We start from the raw sequence: 17,416 nt of genomic DNA, 5'->3' as shown, positions 1-17,416 counted from the left end.
TTGGTGTAGGTGTCACAGAAACCGGTTTCTGTGATGAACTACTTTCCAATAAGGGAGCAGGTATAGTTACCTCATCAAGTTCTACTTTCCTCCCACTCACTTCTTTCAAGAGAAAATCCTTCTCTAGAAAGGATCCATTCTTAGCAACGAATGTCTTGCCTACGGATCTGTGATAGAAGGTATACCCAACTGTTTCTTTTGGGTATCCTATGAAGACACATTTCTCCGATTTAGGTTCGAGCTTATCTGGTTGAAGTTTCTTCACATAAGCATCGCAGCCCCAAACTTTAAGAAACGACAACTTTGGTTTCTTGCCAAACCACAGTTCATAAGGCGTCGTCTCAACGGATTTTGATGGTGCCCTATTTAACGTGAATGCGGCCGTCTCTAAAGCATAACCCCAGAACGATGGCGGTAAATCAGTAAGAGACATCATAGATCGCACCATATCTAGTAAAGTACGATTACGACGTTCGGACACACCATTTCATTGTGGTGTTCCGGGTGGCGTGAGTTGCGAAACTATTCTGCATTGTTTCAAATGTAAACCAAACTCGTAACTCAAATATTCTCCTCCACGATCAGATCATAGGAATTTTATTTTCTTGTTACGATGATTTTCCACTTCACTCTGAAATTCTTTGAACTTTTCAAATGTTTCAGACTTGTGTTTCATTAAGTAGATATACCCATATCTGCTTAAATCATCTGTGAAGGTGAGAAAATAACAATATCCGCCACGAGCTTCAACATTCATCGGACCACATACATCTGTATGTATGATTTCCAACAAATCTGTTGCTCTCTCCATAGTACCGGAGAACGGTGTTTTAGTCATCTTGCCCATGAGGCACGGTTCACAAGTACCAAGTGATTCATAATCAAGTGATTCCAAAAGTCCATCAGTATGGAGTTTCTTCATGCGCTTTACACCGATATGACCTAAACGGCAGTGCCACAAATAAGTTGCACTATCATTATTAACTCTGCATCTTTTGGCTTCGACATTATGAATATGTGTATCACTACTATCGAGATTCAACAAAAATAGACCACTCTAAGGGTGCATGATCATAAAAGATATTACTCATATAAATAGAACAACCATTATTCTCTGATTTAAATGAGTAACCGTCTCGCATCAAACAAGATCCAGATATAATGTTCATGCTCAACGCTGGCACCAAATAACAATTATTCAGGTCTAAAACTAATCCCGAAGGTAGATGTAGAGGTAGTGTGCCGACGGCGATCACATCGACTTTGGAACCGTTTCCCACGCGCATCGTCACCTCATCCTTGGCCAGTGCTCACTTATTCCGTAGTCCCTGTTTCGAGTTGCAAATGTTAGCAACAGAACCAGTATCAAATACCCAGGTGCTACTGCGAGCTCTAGTAAGGTACACATCAATAACATGTATATCACATATACCTTTGTTCACCTTGCCATCCTTCTTATCCGCCAAATACTTGGGGCAGTTCCGCTTCCAGTGTCCAGTCTGCTTGCAGTAGAAGCACTCAGTTTTGGGCTTAGGTCCAGACTTGGGTTTCTTCTCTTGAGCAGCAACTTGCTTGCTGTTCTTCTTGAAGTTCCCCTTCTTCTTCCCTTTGCCCCTTTTCTTGAAACTAGTGGTCTTGTTAACCATCAACACTTGATGCTCCTTCTTGATTTCTACTTCCGCAGCTTTTAGCATTGCGAAGAGCTCGGGAATTGTCTTGTTCATCCCTTGCATATTATAGTTCATCACGAAGCTCTTGTAGCTTGGTGGCAGTGATTGGAGAATTCTGTCAATGACACTATCATCAGGAAGATTAACTCCCAGTTGAATCAAGTGATTATTATACCCAGACATTTTGAGTATGTGTTCACTGACAGAACTATTCTCCTCCATCTTGCAGCTATAGAACTTATTGGAGACTTCATATCTCTCAATCCGGGCATTTGCTTGAAATATTAACTTCAACTCCTGGAGCATCTCATATGCTCCATGACGTTCAAAACATCGTTGAAGACCCGGTTCTAAGCCATAAAGCATGGCACACTGAACTATCGAGTAGTCATCAGCTTTGCTCTGCCAGACGTTCTTAACGTCGTCAGTTGCATCAGCAGCAGGCCTGGCACCCAGCGGTGCTTCCAGGACGTAATTCTTCTGTGCAGCAATGAGGATAATCCTCAAGTTACGGACCCAGTCCGTGTAATTGCTACCATCATCTTTCAACTTTGCTTTCTCAAGGAACGCATTAAAATTCAACGGAACAACAGCACGAGCCATCTATCTACAACAAACATAGATAAGCAAAATACTATCAGGTACTAAGTTCATGATAAATTTAAGTTCAATTAATCATATTACTTAAGAACTCCCACTTAGACAGACATCTCTCTAGTCATCTAAGTGATCACGTGATCCAAATCAACTAAACCATAACCGATCATCACGTGAGATGGAGTAGTTTTCAATGGTGAACATCACTATGTTGATCATATCTACTATATGATTCACGCTCGACCTTTCGGTCTCCGTGCTCCGAGGCCATATCTGCATATGCTAGGCTCGTCAAGTTTAAGCTGAGTATTCTGCGTGTGCAAAACTGGCTTGCACCCGTTGTAGATGGACGTAGAGCTTATCACACCCGATCATCACATGGTGTCTGGGCACGACAAACTTTGGCAACGGTGCATACTCAGGGAGAACACTTCTTGATAATTTTAGTGAGAGATCATCTTAAAATGTTATCGTCAATCAAAGCAAGATAAGATGCATAAAGGATTAACATCACATGCAATCAATATAAGTGATATGATATGGCCATCATCATCTTGTGCTTGTGATCTCCATCTCCGAAGCACCGTCGTGATCACCATCGTCATCGGCGCGACACCTTGATCTTCATCGTAGCATCGTTGTCGTTTACGCCATCTATTGCTTCTACGACTATCGCTACCGCTTAGTGATAAAGTAAAGCAATTACAGGGCGTTTGCATTTCATACAATAAAGCAACAACCATATGGCTCCTGCCAGTTGCCGATAACTTCGGTTACAAAACATGATCATCTCATACAATAAAATATAGCATCACGTCTTGACCATATCACATCACAACATGCCCTGCAAAAACAAGTTAGACGTCCTCTACTTTGTTGTTGCAAATTTTACGTGGCTGCTACGGGCTTAGCAAGAACCGTTCTTTCCTACGCATTAAAATCACAACGATAGTTTGTCAAGTTAGTGTTGTTTTAACCTTCGCAAGGACCGGGCGTAGCCACACTCGGTTCAACTAAAGTGAGAGAGACAGACACCCGCCAGTCACCTTTAAGCACGAGTGCTCGTAACAGTGAAACCAGTCTCGCGTAAGCGTACGCGTAATGTCGGTCCAGGCCGCTTCATCTCACAATACCGCCGAACCAAAGTATGACATGCTGGTAAGCAGTATGGCTTGTATCGCCCACAACTCACTTGTGTTCTACTCGTGCATATGACATCTACGCATAAAACCAGGCTCGGATGCCACTGTTGGGAAACGTAGTAATTTCAAAAATTTCCTACGTACACGCAAGATCATGGTGATGGCATAGCAACGAGAGGGGAGAGTGTTGTCCACGTACCCTCGTAGACCGTAAGCGGAAGCGTTATGACAACGCGGTTGATATAGTCGTACGTCTTCACGATCCGACCGATCCAAGTACCGAACGCACGGCACCTCCGAGTTCAGCACACGTTCAGCTCGATGACGATCCCCGGGCTCTGATCCAGCAAAGCGTCGGGGATGAGTTCCATCAGCACGACGGCATGGTGATGATGATGATGTTCTACCGGCACAGAGCTTCGCCTAAACTCCGTGACGATATGACCGAGGTGGAATATGGTGGAGGGGGGCACCGCACACGGCTAAGAAACGATCCGTAGATCAACTTGTGTGTCATGGGGTGCCCCCCTGCCCCCGTATATAAATGAGCAAGGGGGGAGGAGGCCGGCCCTAGGAGGGGGCGCGCCAAGTGTGGAGTCCTACTAGGATTCCCTAGTCCTAGTAGGATTCCACCTCCCTCGTTGGAGTAGGAGAAGGGGAAAGAGGGGGAGAGGAAGAAGGAAAGGGGGGCTGCACCCCTTGTCCAATTCGGACCAGAGGGGGGGGGGCGCAGGCCTCCTTCCTTTAGTCCTCTCTCCTCTATTCCCGTATGGCCCAATAAGGCCTATATACTCCCCTGCGAATTCCCGTAACTCGCCGGTACTCCGAAAAATACCTGAATCACTCGGAACCTTTCCGAACTCCGAATATAGTCGTCCAATATATCAATCTTTACGTCTCGACCATTTCGAGACTCCTCGTCATGTCCCCGATCTCATCCGAGACTCCGAACTCCTTCAGTTCATCAAAACTCATAAACTCATAATATAATTGTCATCGAAACCTTAAGCGTGCGGACCCTACGGGTTCGAGAACTATGTAGACATGACCTAGAACTGTTTCTGGTCAATAACCAATAGTGGAACCTGGATGTTCATATTGGCTCCTACATATTCTACGAAGATCTTTATCGGTCAAACCGCATAACAACATACGTTGTTCCCTTTGTCATCGGTATGTTACTTGCCCGAGATTCGATCGTCGGTATCCAATACCTAGTTCAATCTCGTTACCGGCAAGTCTCTTTACTCGTTACCTAATGCATCATTCCGTAACTAACTCATTAGCTACATTGCTTGCAAGGCTTATAGTGATGTGCATTACCGAGAGGGCCCAGAGATACCTCTCCGACAACCCGAGTGATAAAACCTAATCTTGAAATACGCCAACCCAACATGTACCTTCGGAGACCACTGTAGTACTCCTTTATAGTCACCCAGTTACGTTCTGACGTTTGGTAGCACCCAAAGTGTTCCTCCGGTAAACGGGAGTTGCATAATCTCATAGTTACAGGAACATGTATAAGTCATGAAGAAAGCAATAGCAATATACTAAACGATCAAGTGCTAGGCTAACGGAATGGGTCATGTCAATCACATTATTCTCCTAATGATGTGATCTCGTTAATCAAATGACAACACATGTCTATGGTTAGGAAACATAACCATCTTTGATTAATGAGCTAGTCAAGTAGAGGCATACTAGTGACTATATGTTTATCTATGTATTCACACATGTATCATGTTTCCGGTTAATACAATTCTAGCATGAATAATAAACATTTATCATGATATGAGGAAATAAATAATAACTTTATTATTGCCTCTAGGGCATATTTCCTTCAATCGTCCCTTCATCTTTGGGGAAATACCGACGTTGTTCTAGCATACATCAAAAGGAATTTCTAGCGCCGTTGCCGGGGAGGATCTTCAACATCAACCAAGTTCCTAATCACAAATCTCATCTCCTCGCAATTTACATTATTTGCCATTTGCCTCTTGTTTTCCTCTCCCCCGCTTCACAATTTTTTTTGCCGTTTTATTCGCCCTCTTTTTCGTTCGCCATTTTCTCGTCAGATCTGTTTTTGTGTGCGTTCTTGTTTGCGTCGTCATGATGTCTCAAAGAAAATATTATGATGTTCCTTATCCAAATATTTTGCTTGAAATTGAGAAAAGTACTAAGGAATATATGACTACACAATTTGAGCATAATAAATATTTTACTGAAGAACTTAAGGAACACTCCGTTGTGTTAGAAGCTATAACAAAACAACTTGATGATATTAGTAGAGAAGTTTGCAATCTCCAATCTAAGTACGCTTTTTCTGAAAGTTTGCTGGAAAAAATATCCGATGCACAAGCTACTTTAGTGAATCAAATGGCTGCCAAACCAATCTCGTTAGAAGATAAAAATGATGATCTAAAATGATTGGTGTTTCTTCTATTATTTCTTTGTTTAGTAAATTTAAGATTGATGAAATAGGCACTGGAGAAGAGTCAACTTTAGTTAGATGGCGTCCCTATGATTCGGCGGGTGAAAATCTTATTGAAAAATTTGATAAAAGTGGGTTTGAAGAGGTCAAGACTTTAATCAGTGATGTGCCCACTATTTTGGATTACAAAGACTTTAATTATGATAGTCGCTTTTTGGTTGATTGTATTTCTTTGTTGCAATCCATGATAAATTCACCCCATGCTTATGAACAAAATAAAGCTTTTACTAAACATATTGTTGATGCCATGATGAAAGCTTTTGAAGAAAAGTTGGAATTAGAAGTTTCAATTCCTAGAAAATTGCATGATGAGTGGGAACCTACTATCAAAGTCAAGATTAAAAATTATGAGTGTTTTGCTTTGTGTGACTTGGATGCTAGTGTTTCTACAATTCCGAAATCTTTATTTGATGTGCTTGGTCTTACCAACATTGAAGAATGCTCTTTAAATTTGCACTTGGCGGATTCTACTATTAAAAAGCCTATGGGAAGAATTAATGATGTTCTTATTCTTGCAAATAGAAATTATGTGCTCATAGATTGTATTGTTCTTGACATTGATTGCAATCCGTCTTGTCCAATTATACTTGGTAGATCGTTTTTGCGTACTATTGGTGCCGTGATTGATATGAAAGAAGGCAATATTAAATTTCAGTTTACACTAAGGAAGGGAATGGAACACTTCCCTAGAAAAAGAATTAGGCCACCATATGAATCATTCATGAGGGCACTTATGGATCTAGAATCAAATATGACAACACTTAGATCCTATGCATTATGCCTAGCTAGGGGCGTAAAACAATAGCGCTTGTTGGGAGGCAACCCAATGAATAAAATTTATTTTTGCTTTTTGATTTCTTTTCTTGAGTGTTAGAACAATTGTGATACTGTTATGATTGTGTTTTTTGTGTTTTAATAAGTGTTTGTGCCAAGCAAGGCCTTTGGGAAGATTTGGATGAAAGTTGATTTGATCTTGCTGAAAAATAGAAACTTTTGTGCTCACGAGATTATTTGTCATTTTTAACATAAGAATGATTTTGAGTTGATTATTTTTGCAGAAGATTAGTAGAAAAATTGCTCATGTCCACCAATTTAGTTTAGAATTTTTGGAGTTACAGAAATATTCGAAATATTCATATTGCTACAGACTGTTCTATTTTTGACATATTCTGTTTTCTTTGCTTTGTGTGCTTGTTTTGATGATTCTATGATTTTCTTTGATGAGTTTTTGCCATAGAAAAGTTAGAATACAGTATATATAATGCAAAAACAAAATAAGAATAGGTTTGCAACAGTGCTTATAGTAGTGGTTTGCTTTCTTATACTAACGAATCTCACAAAGATTTTGTTTGAGTTTTATGTGATTGAAGATTTCAAGTTTTGGGTGATCTTACGATGGATGAAGGAATAAGGATTAGCAAAAGGCTAAGCTTGGGGATGCCCGAGGCACCCCAAGATAATATTCAAAGAAGTAGCAAGCAACTAAGCTTGGGGATGCCCCGAGTGGCATCCCCGCTTTCTTCTAACAACCATCGGTATTTTACTTGAAGCTATATTTTTATTCGTCACATAATATGAGTTTTGCTTGGAGCGTCTTGTATGATATGAGTCTTGGCTTGTTTTGCTTTATGTTTTAAGTGTTGAATCCTTGCTGGACATACCTTTTTGAGAGAGCCAAAAGTTATGCTATGCTTGCTCATGTGCTTCACTTATATTTTTAGAGCCATGGATTTGCTCTAGTGCTTCACTTATATCTTTTTGAGCACGGTATGGTTTGTTATTTTTGAAGAAATGCTCTCATGCTTCACTTATATTTATTTGGAAGTTCATAAAGTTTTAAGAAATTCTCTCTTGCTTCACTTAGATTAGTTTGAGAGAAAGAAAAATTATGCTCATGATCTTCACTTATATTTGTTTGAGCTTATCAAAAGCAACATATAAAAATAGTCCCAAAGTGATAGATATACAAGGAAGATATAATAAAACCTTTCATGAAGATTATTGGACAAAATAAACTTGATTCTTAGTAATGGTTTTGAGATATGATGATATGATATGTGAGTCATGTTTAAGGATGGCAATGGATCGGGTTTGGATCGGGTTGAACAATATCAAATCCATATTCATATCCATGAAGACAGTCTTTGGCCGCCCATGGAAAAATCCATGGGTGAAAATTGTGTCCATGTCCAAATCCGATGGATATCCATTTGGTCCTATCGAGACATATAAATAAGACTTAACACAATATTAACATAAACTCTTCCATTCTTCAACTCATGGCAGGCTAGGCTTCACTTATGGTAAATCAACATCCAGTAACAACCTAAGATCATTTAGTATTTTTCTAACAGATGAGAATGACGAGTCATTTAAGAAGGAGATAAAAATAAGGGAAGGGGTGTTGGAGTATGTTACGGAGGGGATTGACTATCAACTTATAAAAGTTACGATGGGGATTGTGTAAGTTCTTATGCATGTTTTAAATAAAAAAAAGTGTAAAATTGCAGTGGACATGTGAACGTGGGGCAAGTATAGAAGATTTTTTTCCCCATTAAGTCATACTATCGGGTCGGGTTTGGGTATATCCATGGTACAAGATTATATCCATGCCCTACCCACAAACAATCGGGTCAGGTTTGGGCGCCGCCCATGGACACAAAAGCATATCCAAACCCTATCCATTCGGGTCGGATATCCATGGATATCCATGTCCATGGATAAAATTGCCATCCTTAGTCATGTTGATGAGTAATTGTGCTTTAGTAAGAATATTGATGTTATGGTTTGTGATTCCCTATGCAAGCATGAAAGTCAATAGTTATACAATGAAATTTATATCTTACTTATGGTGCATTATTCGGTGTTACTTATGCTTAATGCTTGGGTACGAGATTTTTCACTTTTTGGTTGGTCGCTTCTCAATCTTTTTGCTAGCCTTCATTTTGCACCAAGTATGATCACTACTTGTGCATCCAAAACCTTTTAAATCAGTTTTGCCTTATGAGTCCAGTATACCTACCTATATGCGGTATTTTCATGTCGTTCTAAGCAAATTTGCATGTGCCATCTCTAATTTTCAAAATAAATTTCTCTTTTGTGTGCTCTACCGCTCGCGAGCCGGTGAAGGATCATCAATATTTTCCATGCTAGATGTGTTATTCTCATGAAGAGTGTTTATTCACTTGTCATTGCACGAGAGTACAACAAAGATATTAGGGATGCCCAGTCCCGAAATGAAAAATAAATTTATTTTATGTTGTCAAATAATAAATTTCTTGGAAAGTGTTGGTATGGAGGGCACCCGTGGATACGGTTAGCCATGGAAAGTGAAAGTAATGGTGGAAAAGGGAATAAACTTTATTTTCTGTTTAGAAACCGCCTATGATGTATCTAGCATGGAAAGTATTAAGATCTCTAAGTTGTTTTTGTTGGTGGGAAAAATATGCCTCTCAAAAATATTTTTATCTCTCAATTTAAGCTTTGAGCTTTGGCACCTCTATAAATCCCTACTTCCCTCCGCGAAGGGCCTTTCTTTTACTTATACAATTTTTATTTTGAATTTAAGTCTTCATCTTCTCTTATAAAGCACCAACTAAGGGGCACTATGATCGTATTTGAGCATTGGGTGTAGCTAATATTCAAGTATGTTTCATGAATGGATCAATGATTGAGCATAATGGGCTAGGGATAACTTGCTTTAATTTTGATATTTTGAAATACATGGTTACTTGTTGGTATGCTTGAGTATTAAAGTCTTCATGTCAAAACTAGACTATTGCTTTGCATCATATAAAACTCCATATGTCCATGCTATAAAGAAAAGAGATGTGATGAACATGTTAGGCAGCATTCCACATCAAAGATTTTGTTTTTATCATCTACCTACTCGAGGACGAGCAGGAATTAAGCTTGCGGATGCTGATACGTCTCCAACGTTTCTATAATTTTTTATTGTTCCATGCTATTATATTATAATTCTTGAATGTTTTACAATTATTTTATAGTCATCTTATATCATTTTTGGTACTAACCTATTGGTATAGTGTCCAGTGCCAGTTGTTGTTTTCTGCATGTTTTTTACATTGCAGGAAATCAATATCAAACGGAGTCCAAACACAGCGAAACTTCTTAAGGATTTTTGTGGGCCAAAAGACATCCAGTGGGCCAAGGAAGCACCTGGGGGTGCCTCAAGGGGAGCAGCACCCACCAGAGCGCGCCAGGAGGCCCAAGTGCGCCCTGATGGGTTGTGCCCACCTTGGGTGCCCCCTGAACCGCCTCTTTGCTCTATAAATACTCCAATATTCCAGAAACCCTAGGGGAGTCGACGAAAATCAATTCCAGCCGCCGCAGAGTCCAGAACGACCAGATCTAGTCTAGACACCATCACGGAGGGGTTCACCACTTCCATTGGTGCCTCTCCGATGATGCGTGAGTAGTTCTTTGTAGACCTATGGGTCCGTAGTTAGTAGCTAGATGGCTTCCCCTCTCCCTCTCTCTCTTGATTATCAATACAATGGTCTCTTGGAGATTCATATGATGTAAGCCTTTTTGCGGTGTGTTTGTTGGGATCCGATGAACTTTGAGTTTATGATCAGATCTATGTTTTTATCCATGAAAGTTATTTGAATCTTCTTTCATCTCTTATATGCATGATTGCTTATAGCCTCGTATTTCTTCCCCGATATTTGGGTTTTGTTTGGCTAACTTAATCTATTTATCTTGCAATGGGAAAAGGTGCTTTGTAGTGGGTTCGATCTTACGGTACTTGATCCCAGTGACAGAAGGGGAACCAACACGTATGTATCATTGCTACTAAGGATAAAACGATAGGGTCTATCTCTACATAGATAGATCTTGTCTACATCATATCATCATTCTTATTGCATTACTCCATTTCTCCATTAACTTAATACTTCCTCCGTCTAGGTGAGTAAGTCATCTTAGGTTGTGCACCGTGACCAAGGAGGAGGAGAAAACGAGAGAACTTAATGTTCATTTGCTAATTAATAGCATTGCATGCAATGAACTAACCACTGCATGTCGTGTTTGGTAGTCTCAAGTCATTAAAAGCATGCACACCCCACATCTCTTATTGGTTGATATGTCAAGAAACAAGAAACGAGGTAGAATTTAATGCACCGCGCCTAAGTGTTTTGGGAATATTTGATTTTCGTAAGATGACTTACACACCTAGACGGAGGGAGTATACTAGATGCATGCTGGATAGCGGTCGATGTATGGAGTAATAGTAGTAGATGCACGCAGGAGTCGGTCTACTAATCTTGAACGTGATGCCTATATAATAATCATTGCCTGGATATCGTCATGATTATTCAAAGTTCTATCAATCCCAACAGTAATTGTTTTTCCACCGTTTGCTATTTTTCTCGAGAGAAACCACTAGCGAAACCTACGAGCCCTGGGTCTCTTTTCATCATATTTGGCTTTGCGATCTATTTTCCTTTGCATTTATTTTCAGATCTATTAAACCAAAAATATACCTTGCTGCAATTTATTTGTTCCGCGATCTATTTATCCTATCTACCACTTTTTTACCTCACGTTGTTTGCCTATCTTGAAGCGTCGTACCCGAAAGGGATTGACAACCCTTTAACACGTCGGGTTGCGAGTATTTGTTATTTGTGTGCAGGTGCTGTTTACGTGGTGTGAGAAGGTTCTTCTACTTGTTCGATAACCTTAATCTTCTCACTGAGGGAAATACCTATCGTCGCTATACTGTATCATCCCTTCTTCTTTGGGGAAATACCGACGTAGTTCTAGCAGACATCAAAAGAAATTTCTGGCGCCGTTGCCGGGGAGGATCTTCAACATCAACCAGGTTCCTAATCACAAATCTCTTCTGGTAGCTTCTTCAGAAAAACACATTTTCTGTTCAAAATTGCCATCATTCGAAACTGCCAGAAGAAAGTGTTCACCTGTCATCTACCTCCCAGCTGACGTTTGTCAGATGTCGGATAACATTACTGCAGCTAAAAAGGGGGAATGTGATGACAGTAGAAACTTCAAAGTAAAACAACGTGGGTCTTCCAGTAATAGGAGTAGCAATTTGACATTTCCACAAGCTTTATAATAAAAGGAGCCATATAATAAAAAGGCACATACACACAGAGCACCGCATCTACAACTTCGATGGTGCTTTAGAACTCCGGCCTTGTATAAACTTCTGCATATTTGCAAATTGCTCCTTTGTCATGCCATTGTAATAGTTGACAGCTCTTTCCTGAAACCATAGCACCAATGCTAACATTAGAGGTATGTCTTCACTGAGTATTGAAAGTTGGAAACAGTAATAAGAGCAATTTCCGTTTCTTTCAGCTAGAATGCTTGCCCCTATCAAATTAAGACTTTATACGTTTCTAAGAACACTATTTCTAATGTACAATGAACATACATACTGTGGATGCTAACATATGATCTGCCGAGTTCTTCATGACCATATATCGGTTAAAAGTTTGCACAAAACAAAGCTGGGATTGCTAAAGAGATCCTTGAAGCATTTACAGCTCGAACTGGATTGGTATGAATTTCGACAAATTCATCTTAGTGCCCATGTGACAAATGAAGAGAGCATTTCTGTCTCCCGAATGACCCATGGCCTGCTTTCCTCAAACTTATCTAAGATGACCCCTACCAGGCAAAAAACTTCCCCAAGAATGCATATCACCCTACCCTTGATGATTTTTCTTTTTTCTTTTGCGGAAGTACCCTTGATGCTACTGACTAGGGCTGCAGAGCGGCACCTGATCCGCTCCGCCTCGTAGTATAAACAGATCAACTTAACTATAATTTCCTCACCCGGATTTAGCTTAGCTTGCACTATTTTCCTACTTATGCGGGATATGCGGGACGCCCGCCTGCATCCCTGCTATTGACCGAAGACTTCTAGTGTCCTTTGTGAATCATATCATTATTATGGGAGGTAGTAGGTTAACCTTAAAGTCTGTTATCTGTTCAAAAGATGTATTACAATGGTTTCCAGAGAAGATTGATAAAATATCATTCTACTGCAAGAATGGCAACAAGGGTGCAATAGCTGAATACATAAATAGCAACAAATAAATTTCATTTTCTTTTTCCCTGTTTCAAATCCCAACAAGGGCTACCAAAATCAGGAACACAAATTAACTAGAATGCATGGCCGTTGATACCAAAGAGGATTTAAGACTGTAAAGCAGTTTTATGGATATTCTGTCAAATTTCTAGTGTACCAAATCAATCTAATTCTGCCTGGTTTTTCATTAACACACTGTTGCTAACATTCACAAGATCACCTCAGAGTTTCATAATTTGAGCACCATAGAGAATCAAAACAACAAATATTGGCTGTAAGTTAAGCCATGGATACGTAATTGTGTCATGCACTTCATAAATTCGCACCTTTTCAAGAGCTCGGGCATGTTTCATGTCCAGCTGAAGCCCATCATTTATAACTGACTTGTATAGCACCACCAAGTTGCGGTTATTCTTCACAATGGCCTCGGCGACCTCTATGGCCTTACTCAGCACCTGACTATCTTCCACAATGTGGTTAGCAAGCCCCCACTTCTCAGCCATTTCAGCAGTGACAGGCATGCAAGCAAGTGACACTTGTCGTGCTCTGTTTGGCCCGATGAGACGAGAGAGCTTCTGTGAAAGACCCCAAGAAGGAAATATCCCAAACCTACATCAGATTGGACAAAGGCTGATTAGAAGACAACAAGCAAAGCGCACAGATGAAACGGCAATGGCATGAGCAGGGTTTGTAAGTTGTAGGACAGTGCAGACACGCCCAATTTCAGGTAGTACAAACATATGTGTTGAACACTAGCAACTCGAATGTATAAAATTTCCCCATACTGAATTGCAGGAGTACAAAATATTTGCAGCAAATCTTGTGTTTCATTTGCTCTGCCCACACAAGAATTTCACTAGCATGGATATATTGAGTTCGAGTGAGATTTTCCAGCTCAACTAGTAGTACGAAGTTTTAATTACCGTCTACTGAGAAACTGAACAGATTGAGGACCAGCCAAGTTGGATTTACTTCCGTGCAGAAATGAGATGAAGAAGCGTGTGAGGAGAGGTAGCTCACTTGGCGTGGGTGTCGAGGAACTTGGCGGAGCGGCCAGCGACGAGGAGATCGCAGGCGAGTGCGATCTCGAAGCCCGCGGTGACCGCGAACCCGGCGACGGCGCCGACGATGGGCTTCCGGCAGAGCTCCATCTGGGCGACGGGGTTAGCGGCGGGGTCGTTGACGTCGCCCTTGAAGACCTCCTCCGCCGCCGTGAGGTCCACCCCTGCGCAGAAGGAGCGGCCGCGGCCCGCGAGCACCACCGCGGCCACGCCGTCGTCGGCGTCCAGCCGCCGGAACGCCGAGGCCAGGGAGATCATCATCGAGCGCGTCAGCGCGTTCAGCGCATCGGGGCGGTTGATGGTCACCACGGCGACCTTGGACCCCGGCCTCGCCGGCTCGACCAGGATGAGGTCGCCGGAGTCCGGCGAAGTGGCCCCCATCAAGCTGGGCGGGTGAAATCGGGCTAGCGTCTCGATTTGGTTGAGCGATCGTAGCTTGGGACCGTGTGCTTGTGCAAGCGACCTTTTGACTTTTGAGAACTGCTCTAAATTGCGAAGTGCTGCACCGAACTGAAGACTCAGGGCGGTTCTGATAAATACTAGTGCTACTTGGATGTTTTTGTTTTCTCCGGAAAAAAGGACTGATAAGGTTTTTTTTCCTAAAAAAAAGGAAAAAAAGGACTGATAAGGTTGGTGGCGTGGCATGTGTCAGTTACGTGCCGTGCGTATGGTTTCGCTTCTACTCTGATTTCTTTCCCTCAAAACAAAACAAAAAGAACTGCAATTTCGGTTTGGTTGGAAACGCCGGCGTCACAGCCTAAACCGCACGTCTTCATCGGATCACAATTTGTCGCACGCGATCGATTATCCATTGAGCTCGACAATACTGCAATCATCAACGGCTACGGCTTCGTTTTTTCTTCTTCTTTTTATTAGTAGAAGTAGACAGACACACCTCGCAGATGAAGCGTGGCTAGAATGGGGTAGACAAACTGAACAAATAGGACCGAGACCTTCCAAGACAGCGCGCGGTCAGGCTGCTATCTTCTACCTAGCTCTGAGATACAGTAAGCACTATACGATTGGTTCCAAGCTAAGCATCGTCGAAGAGCAGCTGGCGCACGTTGACAGGTGAGATGTCCGCCGGGTCGCCGTCGAGGATGCGGCTGGCTATGAGCACGTTGGCGGCGTCGCTGGGGTGGTACGCGTCCCAGAACACGTACTTGGACCTGTCCGCGCAGTAGCTCGACGTGGGTCCGCAGGGCGCCAGCCCGCCGAACCGCCCGCCCACGTAGCAGCACGCCGAGTCCGCCACCTCGAACCCTACACACAGACAATCAACCCAACGCCGAGTCACATATATAAACACCCTTGTTTCTCCATCTGATCATTCTTGATGACTTGATGTCATATGGGCTATATTATGGTACCGTGCGACTTATAGTTGGCGATGATGTCGGAGACGATGCGGTAGACGTCGGCGTAGACGAAGCGCGAGCCGCCGAGGCCGGCGCCCAGCTCGGTCACCACGGCGCGCAGCTTGCGGTTGAAGGACTGGGCCAGCTGGTTCGGGAACTCGGCGCACGCCCCGGCCCCGGCCCCGGCCCCGGTCGCCATGATGTCCCTCAGGTACGGGATGCAGCCGATCGGCCCCACGTTCACCACCACGATCTTCCGGGCGTCCAGAAGGTACAGCCTCTGCGCCCAATGCGACTATGTAAGCAAACTCTAATTAATTGATCACGACCAACTGAAGCTGTTGACGTGATCATGCATGCATGCGACGAACGAGCTAATAAGGCTGGGAATGGGATGACATGCACGTACGATGAGCTGCTGCCGGTACTTGGCGATCATGCCGTTGATGAAGGCCTCCGGCGGCGTCACGGCGCGCTCCGGCACGGACAGGACGGGGACGAGGTAGTTGTTGATGAAGTCGTTGGAGCCCATGGTCACCGAGAAGAGCGCGCCCCTCAGCCGGCTCACCGCTGCCACCTCCCCGCGCTGTGTCATCAAGTCGCGCCGGTTCTTGGCGTAGTTGTCAATCTGCGCATCCAGGTTTATACGCCCACCCTGCCCAAATTTCACGATTTACCACTCGATAAAAGACCTTGCGTTTTGTTGTACTTGAGCGCTCAAGGGGAAAAAATCATCTAAGACGCGATTATCCTTCCGGAATCGTCGTTTCACAAAAGAGAAATTACTGCCGGAACTGAAAATTTACATCAACTATGAAATGTGCTGCGACATGGATTAACTACAAGTCTCTATTACTAGATCACGCACAAGGCAAGCTATCGGAGAAGGCCTCATGCGGAAGCAATGATCGCAGCTTACGCGGGGCATGTTGATGAAAAGCGGAAACAAGAAGGATCTCGACACAAAAAGCGAGCAGTTTAGTAGTAAGTATACTGACGAAGATGCTCCCGGTCTGGTTGAGTATGCCGCCGCCGCCGGACGCGTAGTTGACGCCTCTGAACAGGACGTCGCCGGTGGTGTTTGGGTCCATGTAGGGCGGCACAAACCCTCCCAGCCCCATCTCTTGCCCTGAAATCGTGCCAAAGTTTTTTCTTTAATAAATAGAGAAGAGAGGCAGCGTGACAGTAAAATTCAGATGCGAAATGTTTATCACCTAGTATGTCGACGATGGTCCGGCCGTTGGTGTACCGGCCGGTGGGCTGGTGGCCGTCGAAATCGATGCCGTTGGGGGCATAATTCGCCCGGGACAGCGTGGCGATGTAGTTATTGTTGCCGGCGTCGACGAGCGAGTCGCCGAAGACGAATGTTGCCGGCGGAACAGCAGCGGTGCCGGCAAACAGCGCGCCGATGCACGCCAGTAGAGTAAAACGGGATGCCATGCCTGATTGCAGCTCGTGTGAGGGGCTCATCCGTGAGCGAGCAATGTCACGCTAGGACTAGGAGCGGGAAAATGTCAAAAAATCCTACGGCAGCAGTACTGAAGGCAATGTTGCAATTGAGGATGGCGAGGGGAGATAACCGTTGCTTGCCTTTTTATATACTACTCCGCTGAGAGGCATAATCCGATGGAGTACATGAATGAATGAGAGAGTGGAGACGAACCGACAAAACCGTGATCAAGCGAAATGGCACGATTAGTGACTTGGAGTGCCAATTAGGCCGCAAATGACAAATCCAATCCCACGGACGAGGTTTGAAACCGAGAAGAAAGGGCAAGAAACACGAATAAACAAGGAGAGAAGATTTGTGTGGCCTCTGAAGGCTTTCGCACATATAAAAAACTCACATGGCATTGTTTTTGCATGAACCTTTGCATCTTGGCAATGAATGGCTGCTCGTTTATCAAGCCTCCGCGGCTACCCGTGAAACTTTTGCCGCCGGAGAGGGAGACGAGTCCGTGCCGCACCGTATTTTGGGCAGGGTTCAGCGAATATCATGAGATTAGATCTTTGCAGTTGCAG

At 43.1% G+C, this 17,416-nt stretch overlaps 2 protein-coding genes across 3 annotated transcripts; both read right to left on the bottom strand.

Annotated features, from left to right (window-relative positions):
* Window positions 1-11,912: 11,912 nt before the first annotated feature.
* LOC119296315 (probable enoyl-CoA hydratase 1, peroxisomal) lies at window positions 11,913-14,552 on the bottom strand. Its single transcript, XM_037574717.1, has 3 exons — window positions 13,996-14,552; window positions 13,302-13,584; window positions 11,913-12,144 (listed from the first exon to the last, which is right to left on the bottom strand). The coding sequence occupies exons 1-3, from the start codon at window positions 14,415-14,417 to the stop codon at window positions 12,043-12,045; spliced, it is 807 nt and encodes a 268-aa protein (XP_037430614.1). The 5' UTR covers window positions 14,418-14,552; the 3' UTR covers window positions 11,913-12,042.
* Window positions 14,553-14,858: 306 nt separating this feature from the next.
* On the bottom strand, window positions 14,859-17,369 carry LOC119293668 (GDSL esterase/lipase At4g16230-like). 2 transcript variants are annotated; one of them, XM_037572051.1, is made up of 5 exons: window positions 16,609-17,343; window positions 16,393-16,523; window positions 15,804-16,049; window positions 15,407-15,674; window positions 14,859-15,299 (listed from the first exon to the last, which is right to left on the bottom strand). In XM_037572051.1, the coding sequence occupies exons 1-5, from the start codon at window positions 16,862-16,864 to the stop codon at window positions 15,070-15,072; spliced, it is 1,131 nt and encodes a 376-aa protein (XP_037427948.1). In that variant the 5' UTR covers window positions 16,865-17,343; the 3' UTR covers window positions 14,859-15,069. The 2 variants fall into 2 exon arrangements, with proteins under 2 accessions (XP_037427948.1, XP_037427949.1); XM_037572052.1 differs by lacking the exon at window positions 16,393-16,523 and having other exon boundaries at window positions 17,242-17,369.
* Between the last annotated feature and the right edge of the window lie 47 nt (window positions 17,370-17,416).

The sequence above is a fragment of the Triticum dicoccoides genome, chromosome 4B (assembly GCF_002162155.2).
Source record: "Triticum dicoccoides isolate Atlit2015 ecotype Zavitan chromosome 4B, WEW_v2.0, whole genome shotgun sequence".
NCBI lineage: Eukaryota > Viridiplantae > Streptophyta > Magnoliopsida > Poales > Poaceae > Triticum > Triticum dicoccoides.
Note: the sequence above shows the minus strand (reverse complement) of the source record. Positions and strands in the feature narration are given on the sequence as shown.